The sequence below is a fragment of the Dendrobates tinctorius genome, unplaced genomic scaffold, assembly GCF_039654945.1.
Source record: "Dendrobates tinctorius isolate UK_male_01 unplaced genomic scaffold, ASM3965494v1 ptg000082l, whole genome shotgun sequence".
NCBI lineage: Eukaryota > Metazoa > Chordata > Amphibia > Anura > Dendrobatidae > Dendrobates > Dendrobates tinctorius.
The window spans coordinates 14,653,961-14,675,204 of NW_027361750.1; the positions used below are offsets into that span (position 1 = coordinate 14,653,961).

General features: G+C 44.0%; 1 protein-coding gene across 1 annotated transcript in view; it reads left to right on the forward strand.

The window, feature by feature from the left end:
• The first annotated feature begins 1,162 nt into the window (after nucleotides 1-1,162).
• The window catches only part of GGH (gamma-glutamyl hydrolase), a 53,490-nt gene continuing 33,408 nt past the window's right edge, over nucleotides 1,163-21,244 (forward strand). The window contains exons 1-2 of the mRNA XM_073583932.1: nucleotides 1,163-1,560; nucleotides 19,629-19,743. Coding sequence (XP_073440033.1) covers nucleotides 1,287-1,560; nucleotides 19,629-19,743 — 389 coding nt within the window. The 5' untranslated portion in view covers nucleotides 1,163-1,286. The remainder of the gene's footprint in view (nucleotides 1,561-19,628; nucleotides 19,744-21,244) is intronic.

Sequence of the window (21,244 nt, forward strand, 5' to 3'; positions counted from 1 at the left end):
TATGGGGCACCTACTGATGGTGCACTGTTATGGGGGCTCCTGTTGCTGCCACACTGTTATGGGGCACCTACTGATGGTGCACTGTTATGGGGGCTCCTGTTGCTGGCACACTGTTATGGGGCACCTGCTGATGGCACACTGTTATGGGGGCACCTACTGATGGCACACTGTTATGGGGCACCTGCTGATGGCACACTGTTATGGGGGCACCTACTGATGGTGCACTGTTATGGGGGCTCCTGTTGCTGGCACACTGTTATGGGGCACCTACTGATGGCACACTGTTATGGGGCACCTGCTGATGGCACACTGTTATGGGGGCTCCTGTTGCTGGCACACTGTTATGGGGGCACCTGTTGCTGGCACACTGTTAAGGGGGCTCCTATTGCTGGCACACTGTTAAGGGGGCTCCTATTGCTGGCACACTGTTATGGGGGCTCCTGTTGCTGGCACACTGTTATGGGGGCTCCTGTTGCTGGTGCACTGTTATGGGGGCTCCTGTCGCTGGCACAGTTATGGGGGCTCCTGTTGCTGGCACACTGTTAAGGGGGCTCCTATTGCTGGCACACTGTTAAGGGGGCTCCTATTGCTGGCACACTGTTATGGGGGCTCCTGTTGCTGGCACACTGTTAAGGGGGCTCCTATTGCTGGCACACTGTTATGGGGGCTCCTGTTGCTGGCACACTGTTATGGGGGCTCCTGTTGCTGGCACACTGTTAAGGGGGCTCCTATTGCTGGCACACTGTTATGGGGGCTCCTGTTGCTGGCACACTGTTAAGGGGGCTCCTATTGCTGGCACACTGTTATGGGGGCTCCTGTTGCTGGCACACTGTTTTGGGGGCTCCTGTTGCTGGCACAGTTATGGGGGCTCCTGTTGCTGGCACACTGTTATGGGGGCTCCTGTTGCTGGCACACTGTTTTGGGGGCTCCTGTTGCTGGCACAGTTATGGGGGCTCCTGTTGCTGGCACAGTTATGGGGGCTCCTGTTGGTGCACTGTTATGGGGGCTCCTGTGTCTTGCTGGCGGGGGTCTTGTGGAGCAGTCGCTGTGTTGCTGGGGATGGAGCAGGCCTAATCACCCCGCTTCCTCCATCCTCGGGAGTCGCCTCTCCGGGCCGGCCGCTGTGGCAGGAGGTGATGGTAGATGCCTATAGCCCTACCTGGCGGTGCATGTGCCAGGGACCGGTGCGCACCATGGTGGGTGGGCTCATAGTCGTGTGACCCTCACAAGGAGGAAGTGGCCGCCTCATCCTCCCCTTCCTCTGGGGCAGCAGGGACCGGGCGGTGATGCAATGCGGGCTTTTCGGCTGTGACTCGGGGAGGAGCACGGGGCGCCGCCACTGCCCGGTGTCTGCGTGTCTGTCTCCGCACCGCCGCTGCCCCCTCCCCTGGAGGCCGTGCCCGGGGATCAGGAAGGAGCGGCTCGTCAGATGCAGCGCTGCCATCATGGGCACAGCTGCTGTGCTGGGGCTGCTGGCGGCTCTGCTGCTGCCCGTCACCAGGACGCGGGGCTCCACCATCATCAGCGCCAAGCCGTCCATCAATGACAGGCCGGTCATAGGTGAGCGCGCTCCGCGTCCTCTCGTGGGTCGTGGATAGATCCACATCTGGTAGTGGGGTGGGCACGCTGGGACTTCTAGTTCTCCAGTATACATGGCATGTATGTGTAGTCACACACCTTATTACCATGGGGGGCGGCAGGGTCCTGGGCATCTACTGAGCCCCGACACGTCCAGGATATAAGGTGCCGCCCGCCATTATGTCACTGCGCTCATTTATCGGGTACAATCCTGCTCTGGGTGTGAACAGCGGCCAGTGTGACACGGGTCAGGGTGTAATGGCCGAATGTCTCATGGCTCCGAATTGCCCCAGAAATCACCATTAGGCCGGGGTCACACTAACCTGCGCAAAATACGGTCAGTATTTTACATGCGTAATACGGATGACAGACCCCTAAACAGTGCTCCGTATGTCATCCGTAATCAAGGTGTGGTCGCGTATTTTGCGCATGTAAGCATCCGTATGTAATCCGTATGTAATCCGTATGGTGAGATTTTCTCGCAGGCTTGCAAAATGGACATATAATGGAGCCCTATGACAGGGTTTATAACAGAAACCAAAGGATAGATATAGACACATAGAATGTATGTATATATATATATATATATATATATATGTATTCTATGTGTATATATCTATTCTTTCGTTTCTTTATTAAACCTGTCAGTGTGAGTTTACTGTATAGCGCACTGAATTGCCGGCTTTGCTAAAAGACACCGGGTGCGTATTTCTCGCAAGTCACATGTGTGGTCCGTGTGTAATCCGTATTTTTTGCGCACCCATAGACTTGCATTGGCGTATTACGGGCGTAGTACGCTGACAATTGCAGCATGCTGCGAGTGGCACGGAGCGTAGGATACGGAGGAGAAATATACGCCTGGTGCGAGTGACCCCATAGAGAATCATTGGTCCGTGTCTAATGCAGGCTTTTAGCGCCTCTCACTCTCCCGTATTCCTCGCCAGTGTGACTCCGGCCTAGGGCTGAGACTGGGCTTTATATGGCCGATATTCAGCGGTCCGCAGAACGGGACGTTACCGGAAGCTTCCGTCAGTCGGTGCTGTGACCTGTGTGACAAGTGTGGCTCCTGTATGAGGCTCTATCTGCCCACAGAGGAGGATTACGTTTCATCTCATTTGTGTGAGCGGCCCCTCGTCCCGTCTGTTCCCGGTACGTGTTCTCACAGATACCGCACCGTCCCATTATACCCTCTGGTGATTTCACCCGTCCGTGTGACCCACGCGGAGACATGGCCGTGTATATCGGCAGCGCGGAGGACAACGGACAGTACAAGTCTATGGGTCCACGAGGACGGTGTCAGTGTGCTATCCGTGCGCTGTACGTGTTTAACACTGCGAAGTATAGGGGAAGCTTTGTCATTTCATCCTTCAGCCATACTGGAGAAACACTGATGACACCCTGATGATAGCGGTACTGTTTTTTTCCGGTACCTGCTTTATACGAGTGTATGAAGGAGGCCTGAGACTGTGTTTGTTAGGACCTCCGTCACTTCTGATAATGTACATACACATATGGTATATGATTGTATTGCTCTGCATGTACAGGCGGGTATATCTTTTCGGCCTCTTTAGTTGGCTTCCCATCCTGTGTCATTGTAGCCGTCCAGTCACCCACCAGGTCTCTGCCTCCTGCATGTATCGGGGTGACGATGACTTTCAGTCTTCAGTCCTTGACAGATAACCAATGTAATCACTTTTTATGTTTTCTCAGAGATCTAAAATGAGAATTCCCGTTTTTTCCTGTCAGAGATTTCTCTTATATTATCAGTGGTGAAGCTTTAAAAAAAACGATCGCTAAGATAAAGTATGATTGTTGCCCGTAGTAACCAGCTATCACTTCTTATAAGCTTATTTTGGGGGGGAAAAAAAATAACTGGTTTTTATGGTAACGGGTCATTTTTTTTTTTCTCGTTTTGCACTAGTTTTTATAATTTACCTCAGGTTTTGTTGAGACACTTTGGAAGATGGGGTCGATTTTCTGGAACCTCCGCTATCCATACAGCCTGATCTTCTCACACGCAGACTTATGAAAGTGAACTTTGTCTTTGAAGTTTGTACTATAGTTTATGTTAGAAGCTGACCACTAATGGCCACTTACTCCACCATCAGGCCAGTAAATGGAGCAGGGTCTTATTCAGGGCTGTGGAGTCGTTAAACCAAACCTCCAACTCCTACTCAGAGTCCTCAATTTCCATGACTCCAACTCCACGACTCCGACTCCCTCATACTAAAGGGGGTTTTACACTAAGCGATATCGCTAGCAATATCGCTAAAACGTCACTGGTTTTGTGACATTATAGCGATATTGCTAGCGATATCGCTATGTGTGATACTTACCAGCGACCGGCTCCCCTGCTGTCCATCGCTGATCGCGCGAGAATGTCCGGCTCCATTTCTCGTCGGGCGCTTCCTGCTGAGACTTCCTGCTGTGACGACGAGCGACGCGTGGAGGCGGGCGGGAGGACGTCTGGATCGCTGTGTGTGAATGGTAAGTATCGTGCGCTGCGTCGCTGCTGCATCGCTGTGAGATCTTTCTGTATGAAAGCTCACTAGCGATCATTTAGCGATGCACCAGCGATCCTGACCGGGTCGGATCGCTGGTCGGATCGCTGGTGCATCGCTAAATGTAAAAGGGCCTTAAGGCTATGGAGTCGGTAAGCCACACCTCCGACTCCTACTTAGAGTCTTCAGTTTCCATGACTCCAACTCCTACTCCACCAAAATGGGCTCTGACTCCACGACTATGACTGCACAGCCCTGCCAAGGCTGTGGAGTCGGTCAGCCAAACTTCCAACTCCGAATCCTCAATTTCCATCACTCCGACTCCACGACTCCGACTCCACAGCTCGGGTCTTAATAAACAGTCACCATGGCCATTAACCATCAATTGACACAGAGCAATGTTGTCACCAGTATATAAGCCCCGACCCTGAGAGCATGGAGGGGGCTTCTAACAATCCGTGTGGGTGAAGTTATAGGTAACCTGAGCCATGCTCGGTTTAGGAGACTCTGTTATGGCTGCAATGCCTGGACCTCCTGCAGTTCTTCTAAGCTGGACCCACCGTGTTCCTGATCTGGTTCCGTACAGTACTAGAAATATTGTGGCCATAACAGTCTGATATCTTATTGGTGAGCTATATCAGATTACAACCACATAAAGTCCAGGTACTTTCCTTCTGGTCACTTGCAGGTCTTGGTTGCCACAGTAATGTTATGTGTCTCTGGCCGTAAATGTCAGTAGATGACGGGACAGCCCTTCATGATTAGACATGAGAAGTGTTGTCAGAAGTAAATGAGGACGTCAGAAGATGTACTAGAAGTGCCACATCAGCCGGAAGAAAACATTTCTGACTCATGATGACGGAAACAAGTAGAACAGGTTCCAGGAGAGATTCCCATTTCAGGATTCATCATGATTATTTTTTGACTTCTACGCTCTTGGCAGCAAAGTACATGGGTATAAATAAATGTCACGTGGATGATTAATCCACAAATTAAGCATAGTTTCCATCCTAATAAAACTTAATAAGCAAGATAAGTGACACTTTAACTTTACATAGTCTAGGACAAAAACAAAATGAGCAAATCCTCCGCAGTAAATAAATAGTCATAATACATGTAAATAACATAGGGGACTTAGTTGACCATTTTGTGAAAAAAAAGCATAAAAGCCACATTAACTTAACCCTCCGTCAGGAACAATGGATCTGACAGGCGCAGCTCTTCTACTTTCATTTCTCCCTTCTCATCAGATTTTCAGGAAACCCCCTCCCTCTAGATAGTCTCCTGGCTCTAGCTGCTGTGTGAAACCTGATACCACAGTTGGTCTGCAGAGCTTCAGGATGGAAGATATAGCTGTGCTGGCTTCTCAGGCTCATTGGTCCCGAACACTTCACACTTTATAAGGTTGGTATGTAATGTTTTTAGTCATTACTATTGTTTATTTAGCTTGTTTTATGAATGGATAGAGAAAGGTTTGTGGATATTTCATATAAATAAGGCAGATTTTCTTAAAAATGAAAGTGTGCTTCTCAGGCACATTGTTCCCTAATGCATATTCTCTCTCTCTTGCTTCAGATTATCTTCTGAAATGGAGAAGAAAATGTATGATATTTCAAAACCTCATCATGTTGAGGAAGTGGGAAACATGCTGTTAGATGATGATGATGATGCAGACCCCACAATGAATGAGGATTTTGAAGAAAGTGAGATTGATTCTCATGATGAGGTGGAAGTCTGTGAACTAAATTCTGAAACAGAGCAAGATGGTGACAGTGATGAGGAGGAAGAAGATATAGAATCTTATTATATGGGAAAAGATAAAAAAAACCAAATGGAACAAGAATCCACCCATAAAAAAATGTATGGAACCTCATAACATTATCACTCACCTTCCTGCAGTTATGGGAACAGCACGTAATGCAAAAAATGCAGCTGAATGCTGGAATACTTCACAGATGACATTCTGGACTCTATTGTCATATACACTAATCAATATATAGACAATATAAAGCACAAGTTCATCTGTGACAGAATCCTGAAGCCCACGGATGAAATCGAACTGCGTGCATTTTTTGGATTATTATACCTTGCAGGAGCTTATAGGGCAAATCGGCAAAGTTTGGAGGAACTTTGGAGTAAAGATGGTGATGGAATTGAAAAATTTAGCCTTGTTAAGTCTCTAAAAAGATTCAAGATTCTAATTTGTTGCCTTCGGTTTGATGACAGAACTACCTGAACCGAACGTAAAACATATGACCGGCTTGCTCCAATTCGCAATGTATTCCAAAAACTTGTGGAAAACTGTAAGATAAACTATCGCCCTGGGGCAAATGTCACAATTGACGAAATGCTCCCTGGTTTTCGTGGCAGATGCGCATTTCGTCAATACATACCATCAAAACCTAGCAAATACGGAATAAAAATGTATGCCCTTGTTGATGCCAGTAAGACCTACACATACAACATTGAAATTTATGCTGGAAAATAGCCAGATGGTCCTTACTGTGTCAGCAACAAACCCACTGATGTTGTGAAAAGAATGTCTGAGCCCTTATTTGGATCAGGTCGCAATATAACTGCTGATAATTGGTTTTCAAATTGTGATCTTATTGATTATCTAAAAGCGCAGAAGCTTTCATATGTCGGAACTGTAAGAAAAAATAAAGAATTGCCGCCACAGCTTGTTACTGTGACAGGGAAAAAACTGTACAGCAGTATGTTTGCATTCCATGATGGGAAGGTTTTGGTTTCCTATGTACCACGCGAAAAAAAAAATGTACTTCTTCTCTCAACGCTTCATAATGATGATGCCATCGATTCTGGGTCTGAGGCACAACAAAAACCAGAGATTATTACATTTTATAATGAAACCAAAGGGGGTGTTGATACAGCTGATCAGATGTGCTCAACTTTCAGCGTCAGCAGAAACACCAAGCGCTGGCCAATGGTCATATTTTTCGCTATGCTAAATTTGGGTGGTATAAATTCACAAATCATTTACCTTGAAAACCAGCTTGAACCACTCCGTAGACAATTGTACCTGAAAAATTGGCCCATGAACTAATGCTTGGAGAGCTACGCAGGAGAAGTATGAAAACCATCGGTATCCCCTCTGGCCTTCAAGTTAGGCTCAAAAGATTCCGCCCAGATATTGATACTGAAAATCCAACACCTGTACCACCTCCCAAAAGAAGGAGATGCACCATGGAAAGCGGGAACAGAAGGCTTTCTAATTATGAATGTCTCAAATGTCATCATGCAATCTGCCTGACACATGCAAAAATGTATTGCAATTCTTGCTCTTTGCTTTGCAAATGTGTTTTTTCTGGGGAACCTTCAGGATCTAATTCAGATTAATTCTGTGTGTAATATTATTCTAGGTGCCTAGAAAATGTTTGTGTGCCAAAATTTTCTCTTTTTAATAACCGTTACTTGATATCATTGGGGGCTATTTGGTGGGAGTTTTGAAATTTGTGTATATCAAAGTTATTACTTTTATGTTGAGTAAATGGGTTTGTTTTGCACCTGATAATGTGTAGTCTCTTTTATTACATCCCTATGAAGGTCTCTGATCACTTTTAGATCACTGAAATTGAGAAAATTAGATATTCTAGGCATTTTTCTAGCCTGCGCTTGACAGTCACATTGTTCCATTACGAGTTAGTGAGAATATTGTTCCTGATGGAGGGTTAAAGGGGTATTCTCATCTCTAAGATCCTATCCGAATATGTAGTAGTATTACCGCAGCACGGCGGCTCAGTGGTTAGCGGGGTCCTGGGTTCAAATCCCACCAAGGTCAACATCTGCAAGGAGTTTGTATGTTCTCCCCGTGTTTGCGTGGGTTTCCTCCGGGTTCTCCGGTTTCCTCCCACACTCCAATGACATACTGATAGGGAATCTGGATTGTGAGCCCCATCGGGGACCGTGCAAATAATGTCTGTATAGCGCGGTGGAGTTAATGGCACTATATAAGTGAGTATAATAAATAAAATAAAAATAAATAGTAATATTAGTAAATACCTCCAATTAGAAATGTAATACAGTTCTTCTGATTCGCTATGTCGCTTGCAGGGCATTACAGTAGCTTAGGTATCCCTGGTTACAACTATTAATATACAGATGCTTCTCACAAAATTAGAATATATCAAAGTTAATTTATTTCGGTTTTTCAATACAAAAAGTGAAACTCACATATTATATAGAGTCATTACAGACAGAGTGATCTATTTCAAGTGTTTATTTCTGTTAATGATGATTATGGCTTACAGCCAATGAAAACCCAAAAGTCATTATCTCACTAAATTAGAATAATTAGCAAAAAAACACCCGAAAAGGCTTCCTAAGCGTTTAAGAGGGTCCCTTAGTCTGTTTCAGTAGGCTCCACAATCATGGGGAAGACTGCTGACTTGACAGATGATCAGTAGGCAGTCACTGACACACTCCACAAGGAGGGTAAGCCACAAAAGGTCATTGGTAAAGAAGCTGATATATCATCTGCTGGTGTAGGTCCACTGTGCTTTATCAAGCCCAAAGTCAGTGCAGCCATCTGCCAGAAAATTTTAGAGCACTTCATGCGTCCCTCTGCCATCAAGCTTTTTGGAGATGGAAATGTCATTCTACAGCAGGACTTGGCACTTGTCCACACTGCCAAAAGTACCAATACCTGGTTTAAAAATAACAGTATCACTGTGCTTGATTGGCCAGCAATCTCGCCTGACCTTAACCCCATAGAGAATCTATGGGGTGTTGTAAAGAGGAAGATGAGAGACACCAGACCCAACAATGCAGATGAGCTGAAGGCTGCTATCAAAGCAACCTGGGCTTGAAATAGATCACTATGTTTGTAATGACTCTATATAATGAGTTTCAGTTTTTGTATTGAAGAACTGAAATAAATTACTGTAACTTTTTGATTATATTCTAATTTTGTGAGAAGCACCTGTAGTAACAGTTAGCTGTTAGTGGACGTTATAGAGTCATTACAGAGTGATCTTTTTCAAGTGTTTATTTCTGTTAATGTTGATGATTATGGCTTACAGCCAATGAAAACCTAAAAGTCATTATCTCAGTAAATTAGAATACTTTATAACACCGGCCTGAAAAATGATTTTAACTCCTTTTCGACATCGGACATAAATTTGCTCCAATGTCTGACTTCCTCCCTTTGATGTGGGCTCCGGCGGTGAGCCCATATCTTTCCCGGCACATGTCAGCTGTTTTGCACAGCTGACATGTGCCCAGAATAGCTGCAGGTGGAATTGCGATCCACCCGCGGCTATTAACCCGTTAAATACCGCCGTCAAACTCTTGACAGAGGCATTTATCATACGATTCCGGAAATCTACCCATCCGTGACCCCCGTCACTTGACCGCGTGCCACTGATGAGTTGGCATGACAACCAGAGGTCATCTGCAGACCTCTATGGTTGTCAGTGTGGATTGCTATGAGCGCCGCATGGTGGTCGGCGCTCATAGCAAGTCAGCAATTCTGTAATATACAGGTGATCTGATCATCGCCTGTGTGTAGCTGAGCCGATCGGGTTATGGCAGCTTCTAGTATCCCATGGAGACTATTGAAGCATGCCAAAAGTAAAATAAAAAATGTTTTTAAAATATAACAAAAAAAAGTAGAAGTTCAAATCACCCCGCTTTCGCCCCATTCAAAATAAAATAAAAAAAATCAAACCCACACATATATTTGGTATCACCGCTTTCAGAATCGCCCGTTCTAGCAATATAAAAACTGCGTAACGATAAAAAATTAAAAACAACAGAATTACATTTTTTTTGTTGCCGCAACATTGCATTAAAATGTATTGAAACCAGGTATTGGAACTTTTGGCAGTGTGGGGTGTGTCAATGAATGACTGACTGCCTTCTGGACATACAGTGAAGGAAATAAGTATTTGATCCCTTGCTGATTTTGTAAGTTTGCCCACTGACAGAGACATGAACAGTATAATTTTAAGGGTAGGGTAATTTTAACATTGAGAGAGAGAATATCAAAATTAAAATCCAGAAAATCACATTGTATAAATTATATAAATTTATTTGCATTTTGCAGTGAGAAATATGTATTTGATCCTTTACAAACCATTAAGCGTTCTGGCTCCTACAGACCGGTCCCTAACCAACTCGTAGACCTGCATGAGACAGCTGTCTTACATAGTTACCTTTATCAAAGACTCCTGTTCACAGACTCCATTAATTAGTCATTCTCTAACCTGTACAACATGGGCAAGAACAAAGAGCTTTCTAAGGATGTCAGGGACAACATCATAGACCTGCAAAAAGCTGGAATGGGCTACAAAACCATATGTAAGATGCTTGGTGAGGAGACAACTGTTGGTGCAATAGTAAGAAAATGGAAGAAATAAAAAATGACTGTCAATCTACATTGATCTGGGGCACCATGCAAAATCTCACCTTGTGGGGTATCCTTGATCATGAGGAAGGTGAGAGATCAGCCTAAAACTACATGGGGGGAACTTGTTAATGATCTCAAGGCAGCTGGGACCACAGTCACCAAGAAAACCTTTGCTAACACATTATGCCGTAAAGGTTTAAAATCCTGCAGTGCCCGCAAGGTCCCCCTGCTCAAGAAGGCACATGTGCAGGCCCGTCTGAAGTTTGCCGATGAACAGCTGGATGATTGTGTGAGTGATTGGGAGAAGGTGCTGTGGTCAGATGAGACAAAAATTGAGCTCTTAGGCATTAACTCAACTTGCCGTGTTTAGAGAAAGAGAAATGTTGCCTATGACCCAAAGAATACCATACCCACTGTCAAGCATGGAGGTGGAACATTATGTTTTGGGGGTGTTTCTCTGCTAAGGGCACAGGACTATTTCACCGCATCAATGGGAGAATGGATGAAGCCATGTACCGTAAAATCCTGAGTGACAACCACCTTCCCTCCCCCAGGATATTAAAAATGGGTCGTGGCTGGGTCTTTCAGCAAGACAATGACCCAAAACATACAGCCAAGGTAACAAAGGAGTGGCTCAAAAGAAGCATATTAAGGTCATGGAGTGGCCTAGCCAGTCTCCAGACCTTAATCCCATAGAAAACTTGTGGAGGGAGTTGCCAAGCGACAGCCTCAAAATCTTAATGATTTAGAGATGATCTGCAAAGAGGAATGGACCAAAATTCCTCCTGACATGTGCGCAAACCTCATCATCAACTACAAAAAACGTCTGACTGCTGTGCTTGCCAACAAGGGTTATGCCACCAAGTATTTAGTATTGTTTGCCGGAGGGATCAAATACTTATTTCTCACTGCAAAATGCAAATGTATATAATTTATACAATGTAATTTTCTGGATTTTATTTTTGATATTCTATCTCTCATTGTTAAAATTAACCTACCCTTAAAATTATAGACTGTACATGTCTTTGTCAGTGGGCAAACTTACAAAATCAGCAAGGGATCAAATAATTATTTCCATTACTTTACGGTATGTCCCCATGTTTGTGGATCTTACTGAAATAGACTAAGGGACCTTTTTAAAGTGAACCTGTCCCCTGTTTTGGCCTCTATAAGATGCGGCCACTGCCTTTCAGGGCTGATGTACAGCATTCTGTAATGCTGTATATAAGTCCCCAGTCCAACCTGAAAGATAAGAAAAATAACTTTGTTATACTCACCCAGGGGGCCGTCCTCCTGCTTACTTCATCGCTCCCCAGCATCCATCACGCTCCTGTGCTGGCGCACTTCTCTGCCTGATGAGGGCAGAGAAAAGTACTGCAGTGTGCAGGCGCCGGGAAAGGTCAGAGAGGCCCAGCGCCTGCACACTGCAGTACTTTCCTCTGCCCTCAAGGGGGCAGAGAAGTGCGCCTGGGCAGGAGCGTGATGGATGCTGGGAAGCGATGAAGCAAGCAGGAGGGCGGCGTCGCCGGAAGATGGGAGGCACCGGACCCAGACCTGCGACACCCATCGGACCGCCGCCTTGGGTGAGTATAATAAAATTTATTTTTCTTATCTTTCAGGTCGGATTGGGGACATATCTACAGCATTGTAGAATTCTGTAGATAAGCCTTGAAAGGCGGTGGCCGCATCTTATAGCGGCCAAACCTGGTGACAGGTTCCCTTTAAACACTTAGGAAGCCTTTGCAGGTGTTTTTTGTTAATTATTCTAATTTACTGAGACAATGACTTTTGGGTGTTCATTGGCTGTAAGCCACAATCATCAACATTCAGGCTAAGTGCACACGTTGCAGAAATTTTCTGCTCAAAAACCTGAATCCCTTCCCAGAAACCGCACCTATTTTTCCGCTTGCGTTTTTTGCGCAGTTTTGATGCGTTTTTGATGCGGTTTTTTTCCGCAGCGGTTTAAAACCGCATGGAAGAGGCCTAAAACGGGGAAAATCCGCAAAATTAATGAGCATGCTGCGTTTTTTACCGCGATGCGTTTTTTTCGCGGTAAAAAACGCATCAATGTGCACAAAAAGTGCAAAATGCATAGAAATGACTGTGCAGCTTATTTTTAGCAGTTTTATAGTGGTTTTATAGTAAAAACCACTAAAAAAACGCTGTGTGTGAACACAGCCTCACAGAAATAAACACATGAAATAGGTCACTCTGTAATGACTCTATATAATATGAGTTTCACTTTTTGTATTGAAGAACTGAAATAAATTAACTTTTTGATGATATTCTAATTTTGTGAGAAGCGCCTGTATGTACAGTTTACACCTATTACATGGATCCTGGAGATGGGAATATCCCTTTAAGTCTGTGGGTTGGTGCAATTACAGTAACGCCAAATTGTGGGATTTATTATTTTTTATATAATTTTCTATTTTTAGGCAATAATATCCTTTTTTAATCTGTTTTTGTGTCCAAGAGCCACATTTATATATTTATTTTGTAATGTTACATTGCTGGGGCTGTATGGTCTTGTTTTTGTGCGGGATGAGATGATGTGTTCACTGGTACAATTGCAGATGTGACATTTTTAAAGCAGGGGTCATTTATAGATGTGACAATACCAGTTATTTGTCTTTTTTTTGCTTTTTTTTTTCAATAAAAATAGAAATGGAGGGATAGACGGGGATTTCATTTCACTTTTCCTTTCTTTTTTTAACTTGTACACTTTAGAGTTTGACCTTGATTTGTCCTGATCTCTACAATACTCTTCTGATGCAAGTTCACACGAGTGTATAACAAAATGTCCATTTTTTTTTCCGTATTGTCATCTATTTGCAATCTGTCTGCCATTTGTTTTCAGTCAAACTTTGCAAAAACCAAATACATTTTCCTGGTTTAAAGAATTGCAATGTATCCATAAAAATCAGATTCTGCACGTTTGATCATGGTTGATGCTGAAAAGGCTAGGGCATGCTGCGATTCCTTTATATTTCTTGGTCACTCAGTCCGTGAAAGGAAAACAGGTTTAATCTGAACAGCCCTATGGAATAACATTGGTCTGACTGCTGCTATTTTATTCATGGACGGCGGCCGAAAATCGAATGGTGTGAGTGTAGCCGAGCACTGACGGGCATTTGATTAGACCAATCCTCTGTGGTGGTCACAATGTCCTCAGCATCTAGAGGCCTAATCTGCAGGATCTGTGTTCTCACCACTCTTCCAGTTTCAGCAGAATCCTGGCCATGTATATCAGCCATGCTGCAGCTGATCGCAGGGCTACAGAGGCGGTATCTCCCATCAGCATGACGGACATATCTATCATGGGCCATTAATTTACCAGCGCTCATGAGGGATATAGCCATTATATAGTGTTAAGGGGCTGTGAAGGTCGGTTTTCTTATACTTGTACGACTATGTTCCCGCAATGAGCTTTTGATGACTTTTTTATGCTGTGTATTTTCGAAAAAATGCAAGTAACCTAATTTACGTAATCAGAGCAGAAAGCCTGCAACATCACAAATTTACCAAATGCTCATTGTGGGAACGTAGAGCTGTCTTTGATCCTTTTCCTCCAGTCACGGTGCTGTTCTTCCCCGGCACAGAGCGGTCACAGATCACTTCTGCCAGGGATTCAGAAGCCTGTGCTGATGTCACGTCTATAAAGCGGAGGCTTCTTTTCTTCTCCGCTCTGTAGACTGGGCGGAACTTCCAAGGTCATTCTGATTGACAGCCTGATTCCCGCTGCCTGACTGGGCGATCTGGCTGCCGGTCAGAATGACCTGAAAGGTCCCACCCCATGGCGTCAGCAGAGGTAAGTGAATCCCCGGCAGGAGTGCTATGTGACTGCTCCCCGTGCTGGGGAACAACTGTACCGGGTGCAACAGGTAGGTAGGTTGCAGTTACCTGCCTGTTAAAGCTTAGGCACATTTTTTGTTTTTTTGTAAAGTCTCGGATACCCCCTTTAAAGGGGTAGTCCCATCTCCAAAATCCGATCCCAATATGTAGTAGTTGTAGTAATAATAATAATGTTAGTAAATACCTCCAATTAGAACTATCATAGTTCTTCTGATTCGCTATGTAGCTTACCCCATGTGCACGGCATTGCAGTAGCTTAGGTATCCATGGTTAAAACCACTCGTATAGTGACAATTAATGGCCGAAGCCATGGATACCTAAGCTACTGCAATGCCCTGCACATGGGGTAAACGACATAGTGAATCAGAAGAACTTCACTATATTTCTAATTGGAGGTATTTGCTAATATTATTTATTACACCCACTACATATTGGGATATGATCTTTGCTATGGGGACTTCCCTTTTAAAGAGGTTTTCCATATAAATACATGTATCTCCTATCACACGATAGGTTATAAATGTATGATTCTTGGGGGGAGGTTATAAGTATGATTGCGGGGGGTGGCTAATAACCACAGGCCCTCTGTGACTATGCAGTTCTAGTGCGCACACAAGTAACCACTGGACTATTCACTTTTATTGGACTGACCCATCGTTTCTCAGTCAGTCCTATAGAAGTGAAAGCATTTAGTGGAAATGGTCTCTTGACTTTCAAAGCTGAATGAGTATGTGAGCCTACGGTGATGCTAACCTCGGCTGTGTGTCCGCTAATCCATTATGTCCAGTACTGGCACCATTGTAACCAGTACACGGTGAGTGAACCCATTAGACGACTCTCACATAAATCACTTGCTGTCATTACGTGTTGGCTCTCCGGGCACAGGTTTATGTTTCCATGAATTATATGGTTTGGCATAAATGGCTCCTGTTGTCTTGGCATGATCTAGTGTGAGAATTGTTAGACGACTCATTATTCATTTGTGTAAATAGCTAAGCGCTGCGTGACGTACTCGCTTATCCAGCACCGCCTTACACAAACAGATCACGTGTTCAGCCTATTGGTTAATATACCGTATGCCAAAGGATTTTTTTTAACATCCTTAAAAAACTAATTTCAGAGGGGATGGTAAAAAAAATTGTTCATCCCTTACTTTCAGGAGCCACAACCTTTTCAAGTTTATCTTTTTGACAGCCATATGAGGGCTGTTTTTTGTAGGATGAGTTATATTTTTGATGGTGCTTTGCAATTTACCATGTAATTTTATTATAAAAAAAAAAAAAAGGAGAAAAAATTATTTGGTGGGATTTAGGGGTGATGGCAATTGAATTCTGACATAGTTTTTTTGGAGGTATTGTCTTTAAGATGTTGACTGTGAGGTCGAGATAAAATTTTATTTTGCAGATGAGCTTGGATTTGACAAGCATTTTTTTTTAATTTTCTTTTTTGAATTTTATTAAAGGGATCATGTCAGCTGATACATGCTGCCCCATCCGGGTCCCCAGTGACTTCTCCTGCCCTCTGCCAGTGACTGACAGGTTTCTGTCTAATACACACACGTAGGCAGAGACCTTTCAATCCAGGCCAGTGGGTGGTGGAAGCCACCGGGGACCCCGACTATCCGACTAGTCTAAAGCGGCTGTTACAGTATTCTTTCTTCTGTAATGCTGCAGCACTCCAGAATCAAACATATCAGGCTGAGATCACACAGCCGGTGTCTGATACATGATGGCCACGGATTTAAACACATACATGAAAAAATGGTACCCGTATCATCAGCATTTGATACGTGTGTCTGTTTTTACCATCAGTTTCATAATGGATGCATAAGTAAACGATAAAGCTTATCCTATACCTTATTCTGGAAATGCCCCTTCTAATCCAATGTATTATTCTGTTTGCCACTGTGCAGAAAATGTGACTGTGACATTCATCAGTGGATTTTGTATAGAAACTTTTCTACCCCTTTAATCCTTTGCTCCATTTTCATCATTACATTTATATAAGGGACATGTTAAATCGTGGTGTGTCCACTAATTAGAATCACAGGTGTCTACAATCTTGGAATCAGTGAGTGTGCCTGTATAGAGGCTACAGATACTCACTTTGCTGTATGGCGACATGGTGGGTATCGCACTCAACATGGACCAAGGAAAGAGTTGCCTCAGGAGATTAGAAAGAAAATTATAGAGAAACATGTTAAAGGTAAAAGTTATAAGACCATCTCCAAGCAGCTTGATGTTCCTGTGACTACAGTTGCACATATTATTCAGAAATTTAAGCTCCATGGGACTGTAGCCAACCTCCCTGGACATGGCCGCAGGAGGAAAATTGATGAAAAATCAAAGAGACGGATAATACGAATGGTAACAAAAGAGCCCAGAAGAACTTCTAAACAGATTAAAGGTGAACTTCAAGCTCAAGGAACATCAGTGTCAGATAGCACCATCTGTCCTTGTATGAGCCAAAGTGGACTTCATGGGAGACGACCAAGGAGGACACCATTGTTGAAAAAATCATAAAAAAGCCAGACTGGAATTTGCCAAACTTCATGTTGACAAGCCACAAAGCTTCTGGGAGAATGTCCTATGGACAGATGAGACAAAAATGGAACTTTTTGGGAAGGCACATCCGCTTTATGTTCACAGATGGAAAAATGAAGCATATCAAGAAAAGAACACTGTCCCTACTGTGAAACATGGAGGAGGCTCTGTTATGTTCTGGGGCTGCTGTGCTGCCCAGTGTCAGAAAGCTTGGTTTGAGTCGCAGGTCATGGATCTTGCAACATGATAATGACCCAAAACACACAGCTAGAAAAGAGGAAAACACTAGACTATTCTGAAGTTGCCTTTTATGAGCCCTGACCTAAATCCTACTGAACATCTTTGGAAAGAGCTGAAACATGCCGTCTGGAAAAGGCAACCTTCCAACACGAGACAACTGGAGCAGTTTGCTCTTGAGGGTTTGGCCAAAATACCTGTCGAGAGGTGCAGAAGTCTCATTGACAGCTACAGGAATTGTTGGATTACAGTGATTGCCTCAAAAGGTTGTGCAACAAAATATTGAGTTAAGGGTACCATCATTTCTGTCCAGGACTATTTCATGAGTTTTATTTTGTAAAAAATTCTGTGATCGCATGGTTGAAAAGCAATGTCTGACTCTCATTTGTTCATTGTCATAGATTTTTGATTTATTATTACTTTTGTCAGATTCAAGTTATTTCTGTCACCATTGTGGGTTTTTCTGTCATTAAATGAGGGGTACCAACAATTTTGACCACAGTTTTATTATATGATACTACAAAAAGAACTGCCATTTACGTTATTTTGCAAATTATAAGAGACACCTAGGTTTTAGAGGAAGAGAATAGAAAAAAAATTGAAGCAAAACATTTGGAATTGGTCATGACTCATTATTATGGGGGGAGGGGGGCATCTGCTGCTGACACTGTTATCGGTGTAATGTCCCCCAATTCTGTACTAATGTCCTTCATCCTGGTGTATATGGGACCAATCCGTGTCTCACTCCTGGTATGTATGGCCCCCGTTTTGGAATATATGGCCTCCATCCTGGTATATATTATATAGCCCCTACCCTGGTAAACAGTATATGATCCTCATCATAGTATATATGGCTCCCATCCTGGTGTATGTCCCTCATCACACATAAAAAGAAAAGATTCTATTCACTTTCCCTCCGCTCTCTCGCAGTGGCATCTTCTGATGCCAGTAACTGACTTCAGCGTGCAAGCGGCACAGTGCATGACGTCACTGCCATGTGCTTCAATATGCCAATGTCAGCTGCCGGAAATTTCACTGCTCCCCACGCTCGGGACTATGGGGAGAAGTGCATACTCACTTTTAATAGCTGCCACACGTGTTGGCCCCAGAGCCAGCTTCTGCCTCCTTTGACCAGGGCTGTGGAGTCGGTAACCTAAAGCTCCGACTCCTCAATTTCCCAACTCCTGACCCCACTGCCCGGCCTCACTACTGAGCATGTACATTATGTGCAGCACAGATTCATCTCAACTAAAACCCAGATGCTTAGATCAGGAACAGAACAGACATTTATAGGACATTTCATAACTTTCCCAAATTTTTCTGAAAACATTTACAGCGCATCCTGCTCTGAACTACTGTACCCAATTTATTATATATTGTCGGTAGTTTGTCCATTTTTTTTATACTGACTCCGAATTCACAGCCAAAAACATGGAGGATGCAGCTCAGCGAAAAAGTGAAAAAACTTTTCCATTATTCACTAGAAAACGTGATCAATAGAGGATAAAAACATCAGCGTAAACAGTAGATAAAATGCGATAGCGACGTGTTTCTGGTGACTAGGCATTCTTAGTCACTATTTTGTTGAGCTGGATCCTTCATTTTTTTGACTGCTTCACGCCCTGACACAGCGTTTCCGTGCTCCGAACTCTTCAAGATATCTACTACAGTGAGCTGGACTTTGTTTTATTATGATTTCACAGCCCTGCCTGTGACCCGCTCCGGACTATAAGACGAACCCCCACACTTTCCTCCAATATATGGAAGAAAAAAATTTGTGTTTTATAGTCCGCAAAATATTGTAATCAGTTGCAGTATATAGGTCATATGTCTGCACTGAAAAATAGAAGTAAACGTGACACATATCCATAAAGGGAATCTTGTCAGGAGGATTAACCCTCCTAAGTTGTCTATATGGGCATATAGGTCATAGGAAGCTGAATAAAATGGTACCTTGATATGTGAAATCTAATGTCTTATTCCCGAAGAGAAATCCATATTTTTCTTAATATGGAAATGATCTGTTCAGGACTATGGGCCGTCCATGGATCTATATGAGAATCTGCCTCCAGAGATTATTGTAAATGAAAGGGGCATTACCACTGTGAGACAAGTAATGACTGACGTTCTGCTCTCCTGATCTACATGTCTCACACTGGTAACACCCCTTTTAATTTACAGTAATCTCTGGAGGCAGATTCTCAAGGACATCTGTATCCCGCCCATAGATCTTCAGAATTCATTTACATGTAAGTAAAACTTGAATTTCTCCGGAATATTATAAGACATCAGATTTCAGATATCAAATTATCATTTTATTCAGCTTCCTGTGACCTACATGCCCATATAGATGGCTTAGGAGGGACGATCCTACTAACAGATTCCTTTTAACAACAAATCAAAACACCGTAAGCTGACTTGACATAAGATATCTCTTAGACTTTTTAATTTTTACATTATTTTGTTCAATTGTTGCTTTCCGCATGTAACCAATCACATAAATGTTGGGTGGTAAATAATAGTGTATTTTGTATTTTACACTTGCAGGTGTTTTGACACAGGAGACACACTTTGAAAACCTTCAACATTTTGGCTCGTCATATTTGGCTGCTTCTTATGTGAAGACACTTGAATCGGCTGGAGCCAGAGTCATCCCCATAAGGTAACGTGAGCCTGGGTGGAAAGATGTCTGTTCTTTGTGACACACAATAGTGCAGTATAGTGATTGTCCTGCCGAGAAACAAGGCTTCATACACTAAAGGGCCTTTCACACATAGCGAGATTGCTAGCGATATCGCTAAAGCGTCACAGATTTTGTGACGTAACAATGATATCGCTAGCGATCTTGCTTTGTGTGACACGTACCTGCGACTCCCCCTCCCCCGCTGGATATCGCTAATCGCGCTCAAATGGCCTGGGCCATTTTTTTCCTCATTGGCATCCCGCTGGCGCAGACTAGCGACGCATGGACGCAGGCGGAAGTCGTCATCATCGCTGCAGTGTGACAGGTAACAGCGACCGCTGACGGATCGCTTATCGCTGCTGCGTCGCTGGTGAAATCTGCCTGTGTGACAGCTCACTAGTGACCATTTAGCGATGCACCAGCGATCCTGACCAGGTCGTATCGTTGTCGGGTTCGCTGGTGCCTCGCTAAATGTAACGGGACCCTAACGGTCCGCTCACACTGGAATATAACATGGCCGAGTGCTCTCCAATGTTTTATCAGATAGCACTTAGCCCAATGTTATACTACGGGGCAGCGCTGGTCTGCGATTATTTTCTCATGCCAATTCGGCAAAACAACAAAATGTATTCAGAGAAACGTCCAAGGATGGGCTATTCCTGTCCCCAGACCACTGCAGCCGATCACAGGCCTCAGCAGTCCTGTGGCATCCGGTCATTGCTTCTGAAGCCGGTGCCATACACCCGAGCTGCTTGCATGACTCACGGGTATGGCAGGAGATGACTATGTCCCCCATTTATTATTACAGTCCGTGCCTAAAACGAAATGTTAATACCAGGCAACCCCTTTAAAGTAAGACAGCCCTGCTGATTTCTCTGGAACCAACTCGCCATCAAGCCAAGTGTGTATGGAGCCCCTAACTGACAATGTGAATCTAAACGCTTGATCTTTTTCGTCTTCAGAAGAGATAAGCTGCAGCCAAATCGATTTGCAAGTCAAAGTCGATCTGCCATGATGGTGGTCTGTGGCCACGGGACTGGAGCGGGAGAGCCACCTCTTACCTGATGGCATATGCCGCTCTTCTTTGATTAGGCAGCCTGACACAATGTCATTATTGCAGCAGCACACATATGTGACGTCTTGCCAGGCTGGCTAATCAGAAGAGCCACCCCTAACCATCTGCCACAGGCCACTGTTGTGTCCAATGGACTGGGATGTGCAAACTCTACTGTGCATTGCTTAAATCGTCTCCAAAACAGACAGCATTTCTTATTGACTTTGTGTCTGTTGACTTTGTGTCTGTACAGCGTGATCCAATTTGTGCTGCAGTACACCTGACTAGGGCCCGTACACCATACATAGGGACGCTGCGTGGTCTCCTCCTCCTGTCCATTGCTTATACATGTAGTGCAATGCTGAGTGGTCTCCATGATAGACAGAAGATAGGAAACTCAAACTTGTGTAAGTGCCAATAATAAAA